Source organism: Sapajus apella, unplaced genomic scaffold (assembly GCF_009761245.1).
Source record: "Sapajus apella isolate SASKATOON/1434 unplaced genomic scaffold, GSC_monkey_1.0 scaffold153, whole genome shotgun sequence".
In the NCBI taxonomy this organism is placed as follows: Eukaryota; Metazoa; Chordata; class Mammalia; order Primates; family Cebidae; genus Sapajus; species Sapajus apella.
Window position 1 is genome coordinate 1,737,295 of NW_022437093.1, and position 19,670 is coordinate 1,756,964.

The 19,670-nt window shown below is 33.9% G+C and overlaps 1 protein-coding gene across 1 annotated transcript in view; it reads right to left on the bottom strand.

Moving 5' to 3' along the window:
- The window catches only part of EFCAB13 (EF-hand calcium binding domain 13), a 237,660-nt gene that overhangs the window by 117,658 nt on the left and 100,332 nt on the right, over positions 1-19,670 (bottom strand). Inside the window, exons 27-31 of the mRNA XM_032265955.1 lie at positions 16,798-16,938; positions 6,327-6,398; positions 5,330-5,473; positions 3,420-3,491; positions 892-1,035 (exon numbers count right to left, since the gene is read on the bottom strand). Coding sequence (XP_032121846.1) covers positions 892-1,035; positions 3,420-3,491; positions 5,330-5,473; positions 6,327-6,398; positions 16,798-16,938 — 573 coding nt within the window. The remainder of the gene's footprint in view (positions 1-891; positions 1,036-3,419; positions 3,492-5,329; positions 5,474-6,326; positions 6,399-16,797; positions 16,939-19,670) is intronic.

Below are 19,670 nucleotides of genomic sequence, written 5' to 3' on the forward strand. Positions count from 1 at the left end.
CCTCCCTTAGTCTCCTTCTGTCTAACAGCAGTTTCACATTAGCACAGCCTCAGAGAATTACAGTAGTCCCTACTCATGTGCAGTTTCACTTTCCTCTCTTTCAGTTACCCACAGTCAAGCACAGTCTGAAATATGAAATGGAAAATTTCAGAAATAAACAATTTATAATTTTTAAATTGCACACTCTTCTGAGTAGTGTGATAAAATCCTATACCATCCCACCCTACCAATCTGTCCAGACCTGGACCTCAACTATCCCTTTGTCTAATGTATCCACATTGCATATACTACCTGCCTGTTAGTCACTTAGTAGTCATCCTGGTTATCAGATCAACTGTTGCAATACTGAAGTGCTTGCATTCAAGTAACCTTTCTTTTACTTAATAATGGCCCCAAAGTGCAAGAGTAGTGATGCTACTATATTGTTATAATTGTTCTACTTTATTGTTAATCTCTTACTATGCCTAATCTATAAATTAAACTTTATCATGGGTATGTGCATACGGGAAAAATACAGTATATTAGAGGGTTTGGTGCTATCCATGGTCTTAGGCATCTAGTGGAGGTCTTCAAGCACATCCCATGTGGGTAAGGGAGGACTACTGTATCTACTGCACTTCACCTTTTCTGATTTCTACAGTAAGTCCTAAAAACAAACATACCATGATGGAATCAACACAGGATACCCAATGGGGTTATAAAGTAAGGGCTTTAAAAAAATCATACTAACCTTATTCAATATTTTCTATCAAGATAAATTACAGAATGTTTTCCCATTAAAAGAATAAAGCAAAAAAAATATTAAGGAGTAATGAATGGAAAATAAGAAAGGGGAATTTAAAAATTGCTGTCATTTTATTAGAAAAATCAACTTATAGTGATTATATATACCATCAGCATCAAGTGTTTTCACTAACATCTGATGTTCTTCAGGCTTTAAGGAAATATTGAGGTCATCAAAAGCATTTTTCAAGTCACTAAGTTGAACTCTGTCACAGTTCATCAAGTTGACAGTATTGAGAGCTGCGTCTATATCTGAAAGCAAATGGAGATTCTGTAAGTTACTTAATACTTTCTGGAAATAATGTTTTTACTTTCTAAATTTCTGAACAACAATGTTCCTAAAATTTTAGACCACTATCCAAGCATATATCTCAATTAATATTATCTCTATGATTCTAAAATTAATAAATATTAGTCCCAAATTCCTTTATTCCAAGTATTTGCCTGAAATGGTCTCGGACGCAACGCAACATATCTACAACCATCTGATCTTTGACAAACCAGACAAAAACAAGCAATGGGGAAAGGATTCCCTGTTTAATAAACGGTGTTGGGAAAACTGGCTAGCCATGTGCAGAAAGCAGAAACTGGACCCCTCCCTGATGCCTTACACTAAAATTAACTCCAGATGGATTAAAGACTTAAACATAAGACCTAACACCATAAAAACCCTAAAAGAAAACTTAGGCAAAACCATTCAGACCATAGGCACAGGCAAGGGCTTCATGACTAAAACACTGAAAGCATTGGCAACAAAAGCCAAAATAGACAAATGGGATCTAATTAAACTTAAGAGCTTCTGTACAGCAAAAGAAACAACCATTAGAGCGAACAGGCAACAAACAGAATGGGAAAAAATTTTGCCATCTACCCATCTGACAAATGGCTCATATGCAGAATCTACAAAGAACTAAAACAGACTTACAAGAAAACAAACAAACCCATTCAAAAGTGGAAGAAGGGTATGAGCAGACACTTTTAAAAAGAAGACATATATGAGGCCAACAAACATATGAAAAAATGTTCATCATCCCTGGTCATTAGAGAAATGCAAATCAAAACCACATTGAGATACCACCTCACATCAGTTAGAATGGCGATCATTAAAAAATCTGGAGACAACAGATGCTGGAGAGAATGCTGAGAAATAGGAACACTTTTCCACTGTTGGTGGGAGTGTAAACTAGTTCAACCATTGTGGAAGACAGTGTGGCGACTCCTCAAGGAACTAGAAATAGAAATTCCATTTAATCCAGCAATCCCATTATTGGTTATATACCCAAAGGATTATAAATCATTCTATTATAAAGACACATGCACGTATATGTTCACTGCGGCACTGTTTACAATAGCAAAGACCTGGAACCAACCCGAATGGCCATCGATGATACACCGGACAAGGAAAATGTGGCATATATACACCATGGAATTATGCAGCCATAAAAAATGATGAGTTGTGTCCTTTGTAGGGACATGGATGAATCTGGAAACCATCATTCTCAGCAAACTGACACAAGAACAGAAAAGCAAACACCACAGGTTCTCACCCATATGCAGGTGTTGAACAATGAGAACACATGGACACAGGGAGGGGAGCATCACACACTGTGGTCTGTTTGGGGGGCTAGGGGAGGGAAAATTGCGATGGGGAGGTTTGGGAGGGATAACATGGGGAGAAATGCCAGATATAGATGACAGGGGGATGGAGGCGGCAAACCACATTGCCATGTATGTACCTATGCAATAATCCTGCATGATCTGCACATGAATCCCAGAACCTAAAATATAATTAAAAAAAAAAAAGAAAGAAAATGCAAAGTAGTACCACAATGAGATACTACTATATACTTCTTAGAATGGTTAAAATTTGAAAGACTGAATATATCAAGTATTAACAAGAGTCTGGAGAAACTGAAACTCTCATACATTGCTCCTGGGAATGTAAAATGGTAAATCCAGTTTAGAAAATAGCTCACTATACTCTTAAAATGTTAAACATGCATCTACCATGTGATTCAGTTAGCACACCCCTTGGCAATTGTCCAAAGAAATGAAAGCATATGTTTATACAACAACTTGATTGTGAATGTTTACAGAAGCTGTATTTGTAATAGGCAAAACCTGGAAACAACCTAATTTACCTATATCACCAGGAAAGTAGATAAACTGTAGTATATCTATAAAGTGAATTACTATTCAGCAATACAAGGAATGAACTACTTATGCACACTATAACATGGATACATTTCAAAATAATTATGCTGAGTGAAGAAAGCCAGCAAAAAAAAAAAAAAAAGAGCACATCCATTTACATAAAATTATTAGAAATGCAAAAACAAATTTCTAGTGAAGCAAAGCTTACCAGTGGTTGCCTGGGAATGTGGTAAATGTGGAGAAAGGCAAGAAAGATTATAAAGGGTATGAGAAAGTTTTAGGGGTAAGGGATATGCTTATTATCTTGATTGTAATGATCGTTGCATAGGTGCGTGCATATATCTACGCTTAATTAAATGTCCTTTTAAATATAAAAATATACAGTTTTATATCAATTATGCCTCATAATGCCATTTAAAAAATAATAACAAGAGGCAATGAAAACTATCTAAATATCTAAAATAAAATATTGATTGACCCACCTTCAAATACAGAAGCTGGCTTATTTATGTTCACATTCTCCAAAATTTTCTTGAGACTTACATTACTATTTTCTAAAAAGTAAAATACAAGGATTATGAAATGGCAAGGTATCAATGCTGATAATCATTAAATAACCATGACAAAGTGTAAGGATGGAAAATTTTGTAATTTCTGGAAATTAGCAGGATAAAAATCAATTAATTTAAAATAGTTTTACCCACAATCTGTTTTCTCAAAACAAGAAAGAAATTCTAACTAAAGGAATTTGCTTGGCTTAAATAATTAAATTTTGGTGCATAGATTTGATGCTAAATAGAGGATAACTCTTAAAAATATTTCTAGTAGGCTGGGCGCGGTGGCTCAAGCCTGTAATCCCAGCACTTTGGGAGGCCGAGGCGGGTGGATCATGAGGTCAAGAGATCGAGACCATCCTGGTCAACACAGTGAAACCCCGTCTCTACTAAAAATACAAAACATTAGCTGGGCATGGTGGCGCGTGCCTGTAATCCCAGCTACTCAGGAGGCTGAGGCAGGAGAATTGCCTGAACCCAGGAGGCGGAGGTTGCGGTGAGCCGAGATCGCGCCATTGCACTCCAGCCTGGGTAACGAGAGCGAAACTCCGTCCCCACAAAAAAAAAAAAAAAATATATATATATATATATATATATTTCTAGTAGAAAAATCTATGAATTTCAATTAGCTCTCAATGTGCCAATGTTCTCATCATATTTCTAAGACCCAGTTTACCCACTCATGTGTAAGAATAGCTTTTATCAAAAAGACAAAAGAAGAAGTGTAGGTGAGGAAGTGGTGAAAAGGGAACTCTTGTACAGTTATGGTGGGAATGTAAATGAGTACTACCATTATGAAAAACAGTATAGAAATTCCTTAAAAATTAAAAACAGAACTCCCATGTGATCCATAAATTTCACTTCCAAGTATATATCCAAAGGAAATGAAATCAGCATGTCAAAGAGATATCTGCACTCCCATGTTCATTGCAGCACTCCTCACAATAGCCAAGACAAAGAATCAACCTCAGTGCCCATTCATCAACAGATGAATAGATTTTTGAAAATGTGATGTCCATCTCTATGTTATAAATATATATGCACAATAGAATACTACTCAACCTTTTAAAAAAGAAGAAAATCCTGTCATTTGCAACAACATGGATGAACCTGGAGGACATTATGTTTTTTGAAACAAACCAGGCACAGAAAGACAAATACTGCATTATCTCACTCATATGTGGAATCTAAAAAAGTTGGAGTAATAGAAACAAAGTCTAGGGAATTTGAGGGGAGTCGGGAATTTGAGGGGAGATATTGGTTAAAAGAAACAAAGTTTCAGTTAGACAAGAGGAATAAGTTCTGGAGATTTATTTTAGTGCAAGGTGACTATAGTTCATAATGTACTGTATACTTGAAAACAGATAAAAGACTACATTTTATATGCTATCAAAAAATTATAATGATTTAAGGTAATGGATATGTTAATTAGCTTGATTTAATCATCCACAATGTTTACGTATTTCAAAACATCACATTGTACACCATAAATATTTTTTCATTTGCCAATTAAAAACTAAATACTTTTGGGCTGAGCGTGGTGGCTCACACCTGTAATCCCATCACTTTGGGAGGCTAAAGCGGGTAGATAGCTTGAGTTCAGGAGTTTGATGGCTTGAGCCCAGGAAGCCGAAGCTGCAGTGAGCCGTTATCACGCCACTGCACTCCAGTCTGGAAGACAGAGTGAGACTCTGTCTCAAAATAAATAAAAGTAAAAAATAAACACTTTTACTGATCAAAAAATAAAATATAGATATATACGACACCTATCCCAAGCACACAGCAAAACTAGGACTTCGGTAAGCTCAAAATAGATTGCTCTTTCAAAAAGTATTCACCATCAACAGATGCTTGTCTCAAGAGCTCTTGGAATGTCTTGTTGCTTATTGGAATGCCAGCACTCAAGAGTTTGGAGCTCAGCTCATTTACAGGCATTGTATCATTTCTGATACTATCAAGAGTTGTGATCTCTTTAAGTAAATCTGAAAATACAGGCAGAATAGAGAACAGATAATGAAGTTGGGGCAAAGCCCCTTTTAAGATATAAAAACCACAGCCTACTATAGAAGAAATTCTAAGTTAAAGAGCTTTTAAAACATAATTATGGGCTTTGTTTTTAGAAGTCAGTTAAATAATAAAAAATGTTTAGCATACCACTAGTCAAGTAAAAGTTGAGTTTCTGTAAATATTTTGTAAAGCTCACTTTTACAGTAACTACTATCCCTGAAAGGTGTTTCTGCTACAGGCTCTGGTCTTTCACAGACTGCAAAGCTTTTCAAGAACAGGTGTGTGGTAGCTCTTAGAACGAAGGCAAGAAGGTGAAATAGAAGCCAAATTGTTGGGGAAAGGAAAACACTAAAAAATATAAATTTGCTACAGACTGGAAAACAGTCATACACTATCCAAATACCAGAAAGTGTTTCTCTCTTATCTACCAACCAATTTTAAGAACACTAGATCTTTCTTTTACTTTCTTTAACACATTTCACTACAGGTGAGGAAAATAAGCATGTGGCTATTTATAAAGGTGAGAGAAAATTGTACTAGAGTAATGGGAAGGCTTTATGCTTTTACAATGAAGTGTAATACTGAGACAAATTATTGATTTTAAAGGAGGATATTCTAGGTATATAGTTCTAAATAATTCATTATACTCAAAGCATAAATTGAATATGATAAGGAATAAGAAAGCAGATTACATTTCAAATAAAGCAAAGAAAACTTAGGAAAGTGTTGCAAATACACAGAGAAACAAATTATATTTTAGAAAAGATAAGATCCCATTAAATGACCTAAGAAACTGGTTTCTAATTTTTATTCTTTTACTATACTTACTGTCGAATGGTGTTGATGGGTTAGGTGAATTAGTGAAAACATCAATTACATCTTTTAAGATCACATTTCTTTCTGCAAAGTTAAGAAATAAAGTAGGATTTAAATAAAGTAGATTTTAAATTCATTAAGGCAGAGATCTGGTATTATTTTAATATTATTTCATTCAGCTTTCAAACTCTAGTGATCAAAATGCATAGCAAGAAATACTTCTATATTGTGAGCACACACACAAACAGAAATATAAGTTTTATAAAGCAATACTCACCTTATCGTGGGTGATACACTCTAATAACTTCTAAAAAAATTTCAAGTTTTCCATTTCTTTTTAAAAATACTATTCAGGACCTATTAAATGTATTTCACAACTGACCCAGAGTTTTAAAAATAATAAACAAGTTATATAGTACAAATATATATACACAGTAATTTTCATTAAAGCATATAAATACTTGTAAAGAGTATAAGAGAATATATAGGACCACTCCCTGAAGAGATGTTTTATCCAACAAAGACAGCAAAGAAAGAAACCCAAAAAAGAAAGAAAAGAAATATTTTCCTTTGAAAAAAAAAATCTGGTGACAAAGAGGAAAAATTCAATTTTTTCTTTCTATCATTACTTCCTAATTGACATTGAAACAACAAACAAAAAACTATGCACAAAAGTAAATATATAAAACTAAGAATCCCCTTTCCAAGCAGCTAAAAACCCTCAGGAAACCTAACAGTCAAATGTCAATTTCTTCTAAATTATCCATAACATCACACATAAATATTTCTTGTTCTTTGAAATAACAGGGTTCAGGACATGCTACTCCAAAATATAACACTATGACAGAATTGGATATTTTAAGCTGAAGGAATCTGAGAAATATCAGGTGCAAGAACTCTGTGATCTTGCTTGTCTCCCCTGAAGCAGGTCATAATATCCTCATATGAGAGGTGCTCTTCTTATAAGAAAATGAGCATCCTTATCTCTGAAGATGGAGGGATGCTGAAAGGAATCAAAACAGGTCATACTACCCTTAGCTACTCTTAGCTCATATCCTTTTGTCCTCTGTTAGATTTTGCCATTTTCTACTCTTCATCCACTCTAACATAAAATCATCCAGATTTAACCACTTCTTCAGGATTTCATTTTCTTATGAGGGTTCTCATGTCACATAAATCTTATACTAACTAAACTTGTATGCTTTTATCTTGTAAATCTGTCTTTTGTTACAAAGCCTCAGCCAAAAACCCAGAAAGAGAGAAAGAAAAGATTTCTTCTCTACTCTTACTGGAGATGGCTTCAAAAATTATAAACTGTAGCCCACAGAATGAATACAATATGAAATTTAGTGATTTTTCACTGGCCTAAAGAGTTTCATAGTAGTTATTTTTAAATTTGAATTTCATTATCTTTCCATGGGATATACATTCTCAACTTATTCCACAATTCTTATTACTTCATCTTCTGCCAGCTTATTTTATTAATTTGTATTTCATGCCTAATTGCTAGAGACATAGGTGCCTTCAGTCTGGTTCAAATGTTATCCTTCTCTGGAAGTCTACTATAATTTATTTAAAATATCACTATTAGAGCTATAACACTGCACCTCTTGGATGGCAGGCTAATTTGACCCATCTTTCCCCGCCCTCCCATTCTAAGCAATTAGCTTGACCTTAAGTAGTATTTCCTCACTTCTGTGATTTTTGTAACCTTAATGTTTTTGTAGAGATTGCTTTTGCAAAAGCCGAAACCCCTTGAAGAAAATATACCAAATGCCTGAAGAGAGAGATTTTAGTAACTGAGAGAAAGGATTTCTTCTGAAAACAGAGAGAGAGAGAGATGATAATGATGATGGGAAAGAAAGAGAATTACTCTTCTTTGGAGAGAGGGAGAGAGAGGGAGACAGAGAGAGAGTGAGAGAGAGATCTGATTTAATTCAACTAAAAGAAAATAAAGTGACTGCAATTTCTGGTACTATAGCAGCTAGACACCTGGATTAAATCATTCTATTATAAAGACACATGCACACATACATTTATTGTGGCACTGCTCACAATAGCAAAGACTTGGAAACCACCCAAATGCCCATTAATGACAGATTGGATAAAGAAAATGTGACACATATACACCATGGGATACTATGCAGCCATAAAAAAGGATGCATTCATGTCCTTTGCAGTGACATGGATGAAGCTGGAAAACAACATTCTCAGCGAACTGACACAAGAACAGAAAATCAAACACTGCATGTTCTCACTCATAAGCAGGTGTTGAACAATGAGAACACATGGACACAAGAAGGGGAAGATCACACACCAGGCCTGTCGGTGGGAAGGGGGGCTAAGGGAAGGAAGACAGAGGGTAGGGGTTAGGGGAGGGATAGCATTAGGAGAAATACCTACTGTATATGACAGGGTGAATGGATGAAGCAAATCACCATGGCACATGTATACCTATGTAATGAACCTGCACGTTCTGCACATGTATCCCAGAACTTAAAGTATACTAATAAATAAAGTAAAATCAAATAAAATGACTTAAAGAATCAAAACAAAAAAAAAGAAAACAAATTTACAAGAAAAAACAACTCCATCAAAAGTAGGTGAAGGATATGAACAGACACTTCTTAAAAAAAAGACATTTATGCAGCCAACAAACATATGAAAGAAAGCTTATCATCACTGGTCATTAGAGAAATGCAAATCAAACCACAATAAGGTACCATCTCACACTAGTTAGAATGGCAATCATTAAAAAGTCAGGAAACAACAGATGCTGGAGAGTATGTGGAGAAATAGGAATGCTTTTACACTGTTGGTGGGCGTATAAATTAGTTCAACCATTGTGGAAGATAGTGTGGCGATTCCTCAAGGACCTAGAACCAGAAATACCATTTAACCCAGCAATTCCATTACTAGGTATATACCTAAAGGATTATAAATCATTCTACTATAAAGACACATGCACACATATGTTTACTGCAGCACTGTTCACAATAGCAAAGACTTGGAACCAACCCAAATGCCCATCAATGATAGACTGGATAAAGAAAATGTGGCATATACACACCATAGAATACTATGCAGCCATAAAAAAGGATGAGTCCATGTCCTTTTCAGGGATATGAATGAAACTGGAAGCCATCATTCTCAGCAAACTAACACAGGAACAGAAAACCAAACACCACTTTCTCACTCAGGTGGGAGTTGAACAATGAGAACACATGGACACAGGGAGGGGAACATCACATACTGGGGTCTGTTGGGGAGTGGGAGGCTAGGGTAGTGATAGCATTAGGAGAAATATCTAATGTGGATGATGGATTGATGGGTGCCACAAACCACCATGGCACATGTATACCTATGTAACAAACCTGCATGTTCTACATATGTATCCCAGAACTTAAAGTTCAATAAAAAAAACTATTCAAAGATTTAGACACAGAAAAAATACTTTTCAAATTATGAAGATAATGTGACATCAAATCCTGACAATACTAATGTAAACAAAGAAAATTACAAGTTAATTTCACAGATAGAGATGTATAAATCCTTTACAAAGTATTAGAAAAATGAACCCACCAATATGTAAAAAGGATAAGATATCACGACTAAAATGAATTTATTCTAAAAATTCAGGTTGCATTTAATATAAAAAATCAACTAATGTACCACATTAATTAAAAGAGAAAACGCACATGACTTATCTTAATAGATGAATAAAATTGTTTAAAAGTTTCATAATAAAACAAATAAACAAATATAAATGTAATCATTTATAAAACAAGAATTAAAAGGCAACTTCTTTAGCCTAGTGAATGGTAGTTACGAAAAACCCACAGCAAAGAATTAGTTTCATACTTGATGAAATGCTTATTCTTCTGAGAACAGGAATAAAACAAAGATGCCCATTATCAATATTTTTAGCTAAGATTATTTTGGAGGTCCTAGTCCCAGTAGCACAGAAAGATGAAGAAAAACAAAAACATAAAAGAAGTGCACATTATGAAAATTAACTTTAAGAAACAGCATATGATGATGAAATAGCAAACACAGTACTATAAAGATATATGTTCTCAGCAGAAACCTTATAAGCCAGAAGGGATTGAGGCCTTATCTTTAGCCTCCTTTAGCAGACAAAAAGAAATAATAAAGATCAGGGTAGCACTAAATGACATTGAAACCAAAAATATACAAAAGATCAATAAAACAAAAGTTGGATCTTTGGAAAGATAAACAAAATTGATAGACTATCAGCTAGATTAACCAAGAAAAGAGATTCAACCAAGCTCCATCAGAAATGAAAATGGAGACATTACAACCCACACCACAGAAATACAAAAGATCATTCGAGACTACTATGAACACTTCTATGCACACAAATTAGAAAATCCAAAGGAAATGCATAAATTTCTGGAAACATACAACACTCATTAATTAAATCAGAAAGAAATAGAAATCCTGAACAGACCAATAACAAGCAGTGAGACTGAATTGGTAATTCAAAAATTGCCAACAAAGAAAGTCCAGGGATTCACAGTGAATGCTACTGGGCATTTAAAGAATTGGTACCAATCCTACTAAACTATTCCATAAGATTAAGAGAGGGAATCCTCCTTCCAAACTCATTCTATGAAGACAGTATCACCCTAATACCAAAACCAGGAAAGAACATAACAAGAAAAGAAAACTACAGACCAATGACCCTGATAAACATAGATGCCAAAATCCTCAACAAAATAATAGCAAACCAAGTTCAACAGTACATCAAAAAGATAATACACACAAACAAGTTGATTTAATCCCAGGGATGCCGGGACGGTTTCAATAAATGTAATACAATAATACAGAAATCAATAAATGTAATACATCACATAAACAGCATTAAAAACAAAAACCATATGATTATCTCAATAGGTGCAGAAAAAGCATTTGATAAAATCCAGCACCCTTCTATGATACAAATCCTATCATAAACTAGGCATAGATCCAATCCAAAAAACCAGGCATAGAAGGGACATACTTCAAAATAATAAAAGTCATGTATGACAAACCCACAGCCAACATCATATTAAATGGGGAAATGTTGAAAGCATTCCTCCTGAGAACTGGAGCAAGACAAAGATGCCTACTTTCACCACTTCTATTCAACATAGTGCTGGAAGTCCTAGCCAGAGTAATCAGGCAAGAGAAAGAAATAAAGGACATTCATATTAGAAAAGAGGAAGTCAAACTATCATTGTTCACCAGTGATATGATCATATACCTCAGAAAACAAAAAGACTCCTAATTTGATAAATAAATTTAGTAAAGTCACAGGTGACCATAATCAGCATACACAAATCAGTAGTATTGCTGTACACTAACAACAATCAAGCTGAGAATCAAATCAAGAACACAATCCCTTTTCCAATAGCTGCAAAATAAAATCCTGGGATATACCTACACAGCAAAGTGAAAGCTGTCTATAAGGATACTGCAAAACCCTCCTCAAAGAAATCATAGATGACACAAACAAATGGAAACATCCTATGCTCATGGATTGGGAGACTCAATATTGTGAAATGACCATACTTTCCAAAACAATCTACAGATTCCATGCAATTGCTATCAAAATGCCAACATTATTTTTACATAACTAGAAAAGTAAATCCTAAAATTCATATGGAACCTAAAAAGAGCCTGAATAGCCAAAGCAATCCTAAACAAAAAGAATGAATCTGGACACATCATATTACCTGACTTCAAATCATACTACAAGGCTATAGTTACTAAAACAGAATGGTACTGATTAAAGAAAGAAAAAGTAGACATATAGATTAATGGAACAGAATAGAGAACCCAGAAATAAAACTAAATACTTATTACCAGCTGATCTTTGACAAAGCATACAAAAACATAAATTGGGGAAAGGGCATCCTATTTAATAAATAGTACTGGGAAAATTGGATAGCCACATTTGTCTCCTTATTTCTCACCTTATCCAAGAATCAATTTGAGATGGATCAAAGACTTAAATGTAAGACCTGAAGCCATTACAATTCTAGAAGAAAAACCTAGGGAAAACTCTTCTGGACATTGGCCTTGGCAAAGAATTTATGACTATGACCCCAAAAATAAATGCAACAAAAACAAAAATAAATAAGTGGGACCTAATTAAACTAAAAATCTTCTGCACAGCAAAAGAAATAATCAATATGCTAAATAGACAACCAACAATATAGAAGAAATTATTTGCAAACTATACAGCTGACAAAGGACCAATATCTGGAACCTACAAGGAACTCAAACAAGTCAGCAAGAAAAAAATATACATATAATACCATTAGAAAGTGGGTAAATGACATGAGCAGACAAGGGAGGGGAGCATCACACAATGTGATCTGTTGTTGGGGGGCTAGGGGAGCGACAGCAGCGGGTGGAGAGGCTGAGGAGGGATAACATGGGGAGAAATGCCAGATATAGGTGATGGGGAGATAGAGGCAGCAAACCACATTGCCATGTATGTACCTATGCAACAATCCTGCATGATCTGCACATGTACCCCAGAACCTAAAGTACAATAAAAAAAAGAAGATATACAAATAACCAAGAAACATATGAAAAAATGCTCAACATCACTAATAACCAAGGAAATGCAAATTAAAACCATGATCAGATACCACATTACTTCTTCCAGAATAGGCATTATTAAAAAGTCCAAAAACAATAGATGTTGGCATGGATATGGTAAAAAGGGAAGATGCATACACTGCGTGTGGGAATATAGTACAGCCTTTATGGAAAACAATATAAAGATTTCTTAAAGAACTAAAAGTAGATCTACCATTTGATCCAGCAATATCACTACTGGTTATCTACCAAAGGAATAAAAATCATTATATCAAAAAGACACCTGCACATATATGTTTACTGCAGCACAATTCACAATGCCAAATACATGGAACCAACCTAAGTGCCCATAAGTCAATGAGCGAATAAAGAAAGTGTGGTATATATACACCATGGAATACTACTGAACCATAAAAAAGAATAAAATAATGTCTTTTACAACACCTAGGATGGAGTTGGAGGCCATTATTCTAAGTGAAGTAACTCAGGAACGGAAAATCAAATATGGCATGTTCACATTTATAAGTGGCAGCTAAGCTATGGGTATGCAAAGACATACAAAGTGGTATAATGGACTGTGGAGGCTCAGAAAGGGGAGGTGTGAGGCGGTTGAAGAATAAAAAATTACATATTGAGTACAATGTACACTACATTCAGGTGACAAGTACACTAAAATCTCAGATTTCGCCACTACACAATTCATCCATACAACGAAAAATCACTTGTACCCCAAAAACTATTAAAATAAAAAAAGCTTTTATTTAACATACAAAAGATACAAGTTCTCCCAAGTTGAACTATATATTCAAAACTCCCAAAGGATTTTGACAATCTGTTCCCTAAATTTATATGGACAAGGAACGTTCAAGAACAGCCAAGACATACTTGAAGAACAACAAAATGGGGGCAACGGGAGTATCATCTAATACACATAAGGTTTATTTTAAAACTATAGTAAATATATGGTACTGATACAAGGATTGAAAAATAGGCCAATAGAAGGAACTAAGCATATACAGACACTTGATACAGACAGAAATGATATTATTGTTCAATAAGAAGAGTTTTCTCAATAAACAAGATAGAAAAAAATACAATTGGGCCCCTATTAATCATCATAATAAAAATTACATTTGGATAGATCAAAGACATAAAAGTGAAAGGCAAAACTTTTAGAAGATAACAGAAGAATCTCTTCATAGTCTCAGGATAGGGGCAGGATTTCTCAAACATGACAAAGTTTACTGCCCATAAGGTAAATATTGATAGATTTGAGTACATTCATATTAAGAAATAATGTATACCAAAAGTTACCATAAAAAGTGAAAAAAACTACCGTAGACTAAGAGACAATATTGGTAAAGTACAGTGCTAAAGGCCAGTATCCAGAATATATAAGGCACCTCTATAAATTAATATCTTAAAAATGAAATCCCTCTCACCAAAAAAATGAGGAGAAGTTCTAATTGAGCATTCATTAGATAGTCAATTGAAATAGCTAAAAACATTTGAAAGGTGCTCAATCTCATTAGTAATCAAAGAATTTTAAGTAAAAACCAAAATTAGGTATTTTTATTTTCCCAACAGATTTGAAAACAGAAAAAAAAAAATTCTAACAATATCAAATGTTGGTTAATATATGGAACCACAGGAATTCTTTCCCATTATTGGTAGGGGTATAAATCATTATATCTACTTTGTAAATTGGCATTGCTTTGTAAAGTAAAACGTGAAAATACTCTAAGACCTAGCAGTTATCCTAGAAATATACTCAAAAAAGCTTTTGGACATGCATATCAAGAGATAAATATGACATTCTTTTTCGTAACAGCATAGCAAAAACTGAAATCTGGCCTAAATTCAATATCAATAGGGCAGATTTGTCTTAAAATAGTGGTTTGTTCATGAAATAGAAAACTATAAAACAGTAAAAAGGAATGAACCACAGCTATAATGTATCTATTTGGCTAAATTTCACAATACTGAGCTAAAAGCAAACTATAAAAATATATACAGTATTATTACATTTATACAAAGTACAAAACAACAAAAACTCCACTATATTTAATAAATGGTGTTAGGAAAACTGGCTAGCCATGTGCAGAAAGCAGAAACTGGACCCCTTCCTGATACCTTACACTAAAATTAACTCCAGATGGATTAAAGACTTAGACATAAGACCTAATATTATAAAAACCCTAGAAGAAAATCTAGGCAAAACCATTCAGGACATAGGCGTAGGCAAGGACTTCATGACCAAAACACCAAAAGCATTGGCAACAAAAGCTGAAATAGACAAATGGGACCTAATCAAACTCCACAGCTTCTGCACGGCAAAAGAAACAGTCATTAGAGTGAATCAGCAACCAACAGAATGGGAAAAATTTTTTGCAGTTTACCCATCTGACAAAGGGCTGATATCCAGAATCTACAAACAACTAAAACAGATTTACAAGAAAAAACCAAACAAGCCCTTTCAAAAGTGGGCAAAGGATATGAACAGGCACTTTACAAAAGAAGACATACATGAGGCCAACAAACAGGAAAAAATGCTCATCATCACTGGTCATTAGAGAAATGCAAATCAAAACTACATTGAGATACCATCTCACGTCAGTTAGAATGGCGATCATTAAAAATTCTGGAGACAACAGATGCTGGAGAGGATGTGGAGAAATAGGAAGACTTTTACACTGTTAGTGGGAGTGTAAATTAGTTCAACCATTGTGGAAGACAGTGTGGCGATTCCTCAAGGACCTAGAAATAGAAATTCCATTTGACCCAGCAATCTCATTACTGGGTATATATCCAAAGGATTATAAATCGTTCTTCTATAAGGACACATGCACACGAATGTTCATTGCAGCACTGTTTACAATAGCAAAGACCTGGAACCAACCCAAATGTCCATTGATGATAGAGTGGACAGGGAAAATGTGTCACATATACACCATGGAATATTATGCAGCCATCAAAAACGATGAGTTTGGGTCCTTTGTAGGGACATGGATGAACCTGGAAACCATCATTCTCAGCAAACTGACACAAGAACAGAAAATCAAACACCTCATGTTCTGACTCATAGGCGGGTGTTGAACAATGAGAACACACAGACACAGGGAGGGGGGCATCACACAGTGGGGTCTGTTGGGGGAAAAAGGGGAGGGACAGCTGGAGGTGGGGAGTTGGGGAGAGATAGCATGGGGAGAAATGCCAGATATAGGTGATGGGGAGGAGGGCAGCAAATCACATTGCCATGTGTGTACCTATGCAACAATCTTGCATGTTCTTCACATGTACCCCAAAACCTAAAATGCAATAAAAAAATAAAATTAAATAATAATAATAAAATAAATAAATAAATAAATAAAAGCAAGGAAATGGTTAGAACCATGCAATGGATGCCTTCTAGACATTCCAGAAGTCATTTGCTGAATCTCACTGTTGTCTTTACACTCCATCTAGTCTAAAAGTTACGTGAATCCAACAATGGTAGGGTCACTAAGGTTATGTTCTTCTTCAAAAGAACACAAAAGTCTGTGGAACTCTGTATATATGAAGTATCTTCTCTCTAGAATACGGGGTTGGAGAAAAGGAAGAGTAGAGCCCTACCATATGTAGTATTTGGCCATTATATTACAATTTATGAACATCTGGTTTTAAAACATGAATAACAAGATTATGTTTGTCTTACCCAAATAAAGAACATTGATACACTTTCCAAAAGGGTTGTAACAATTCACAATGAGCAACATATGAATATACTAGTTCCATAATAAGTATACAGTATTATTATTACTTTTTAAAAATTTAGCCTGTGGGAACATGTGTACTCTAAACAGGAGAGCTGAGAAGTAACTGAAGTACTCACCATCTGTTGCATGGTTTGATAAGACCTTAAATTGTTCTTCATTTAAAGGTTTTTCCAGGCTCTTCAAAGTGGATAAAAGGTCTTTAATTCCAACTTTTCCATCACAGATACTATTAACAATGTTACATGCATCTTCTATTCCTATGTGTGTGTACATACATATATATATATAAATGAGAAAGTGTCACAGTACTTACTGTATACATATAAGCACATAACAACCTGATTTGTTTGAAACATATTCGTTTTGTAGAATATCCAATCCTTTTTGCCTCTGAAATATCTTCTAAATGGAAAGTTCTACAAAATTTATAGGTTAAATATTTATATGAGAAAAGAAGAAACAAATATTTTGAAGTGCTCAACTCAAAAAACTAAACAACAAAACAGAAAAATGATTGCAATGAAATGGTACCATGAATTGTTTTTTAATTTTTTAATTTAAAAAGTTGCCCTTATTCTTATCTACATGTTTGGAAAGAATGACAGTGCTGTTGATGAGATGTCCATAAACTGACATTTTATTAACTTAATTTTAAGTGTTATTCAAATATTTTTAAATCTCTGTATCCACACTTTTCACTATCTTCTTATTTATGCCATCTCCATTTATTTTCCTTCATCATAATTCCTAAAGAGTTCTCTATTTTATTAGTCTTTTTCAAGACCCAACTTTTCGTTAAACGAATAATTTGTTTTTGTGTGTATGTTCTATTTCAATTACTCCTACTTTCAACTTGATTAGTTCCTAACTACTGCTTTTTGTGGGGACTGTTTTGCTATTTTAGTTGATGTTGCTGGTTAGCTTCATGAGTTGAACAATTAAGATAAATTATTTTCAGTGTTTCTCATTTTCTAATAAAAGCATTTAAAGCTGTAACATTTCTGGTAAGACTGTTTTGATCATACTTTACATGTTTTCACATGTAGTGCTATCATTCTCATCCATTTCTAAATAATTTTTAATTTCAGGATTTATTCTTTAGCCAAATAATTATTTAGAGGAGCATCTGCTATTTTTTTGCTTTTTAAAAATCTGTTTTTAATCTTCAGATCAAAATGTTTTCCATATTCCTTCATAAATAATTTTAATATATTACTACATGGTGATCAGAATACGTGGTCTGAACAACTTCTGATTTTCAGAATTCATTGCCTTTTTTCTTTGTGACTTAACTATATCATATATTTGTGTGACTATTTCATAGGCATTTGAAAATGTATATTCAATGTTTTTGGAATATGAAGTGCTACACGTTTCTTATATCAGGCTTATTGTCACTTAAATCTCAAAACTATCTTTATCTCTGTGTATAAATATATGTACTCTGTTTAATCTTATCCAACTTGTCAATTTTATTTTTCATACTATTAAAGAGTTCTGGCATACAGAATTGAATTGATCACACTCTTGGATGCATGGTGTTTTGTCACCACTCATCTTCAAAGGGCCTCTGCTTGTTTTATTACTTTTCTCCTTTAACTACTATCTCCAGTTTTATTCCTTCATAAGTAGCAACTCCAGTGTATTTAATGTATTTCTATTCAATCTATCTCATCTGTCTACTTAGATTTATGTTTACCTGAAAAAATATAGTGTTGCCTTATGGGCATTGGTATAAATCAGTTTATATAAAGCATTTTGACCTACAAGTTTGTTCTATTTCTTCCCTTTCTTCACTGAACCATGTATTACTGAAATGTATCTATGGAAATATATCGATGGTGCAAATGTAAATCTAGTTTATTGTTTATTATTTACTCTATGTAGAGGCCATATTTTATTTAATGATTCCCCTAGTAATGGACAATTAAGTTACCTTCATCTCTTTTCTCTCTCAAATAATGTTGCAATCAGCATCTTTATAAATGTCTCTAACACAAAACTTTCTCAGGGCTAATAAGTGTACTTAAGAACTGAATTACTGGGTGATGAGAACACATGTATTTAATTTCACTAAGTACTGCTAGACTGCTATTTTGAATGGCAACACTGTTTTACTTACCCACCAGCTATTTATAAGTATTCCTAATGCTTTCTCTTCATATACACATTAGCCATTTGTGTTTCTTCTTTTGCATACTGCCTTCTTACATCCTTACTCATTTTTTCAATGGGTTTTTATTTATCTATTGCTTATTTGTAGAATTTCTTTATACATATTTGAAATATTAATCATTTGTTAGCTCTAAAAGTTGTAATTAATCTTCTTTCAGTCTGTTACATATCTGCTCATTTCTTCAGAGGTCTTTATTGAACAGAAATCTTTAATTTTAATATAATAGAATTCTTTTTTATCCTATGATTGTGATTTTAGAAGTCTCATTTAGGAAATCCTTCACAACCACAAGGCACAATATTTTCTCCAATAATTTCCTCTACCAGCTTTATAGTTTTAATTTCAGATTCATGTTAACATCTATTTAATTTATTTAAAGATTATTTTTGCATATGGCATAAAGTAAGAATTCAATTTCATTTTCCTCCACAAAGTGTGGCAATTTCTCAAATAATATATTAAATAACACATCTTTTCCCCAATTGATTGATGATCTCTGTATCATATGTCAAGTTCTTATATACATGAGTCTCTGCAGGTTCCATATTGTGATGCATTGGTCTATTTCTAACACTGTTACAACAGCATTATGATATGTCCTTCTATCTGGTATGGTAAGGCAACTTCCCCATCATTATTGCTTTTCAAAAGGGTCCATCTTTCAAATGAATATCAGAATTATTTTCTCAAAGTTTCCACCAAAATTTTTCTGGAATATTGATTTTAATTGCATTCAAATTAAAGACTAATTTAGAGATAATACACTTAAGATTCATTTCAAAACCCCAGTCTTAAGATTTCCATTCACAATTT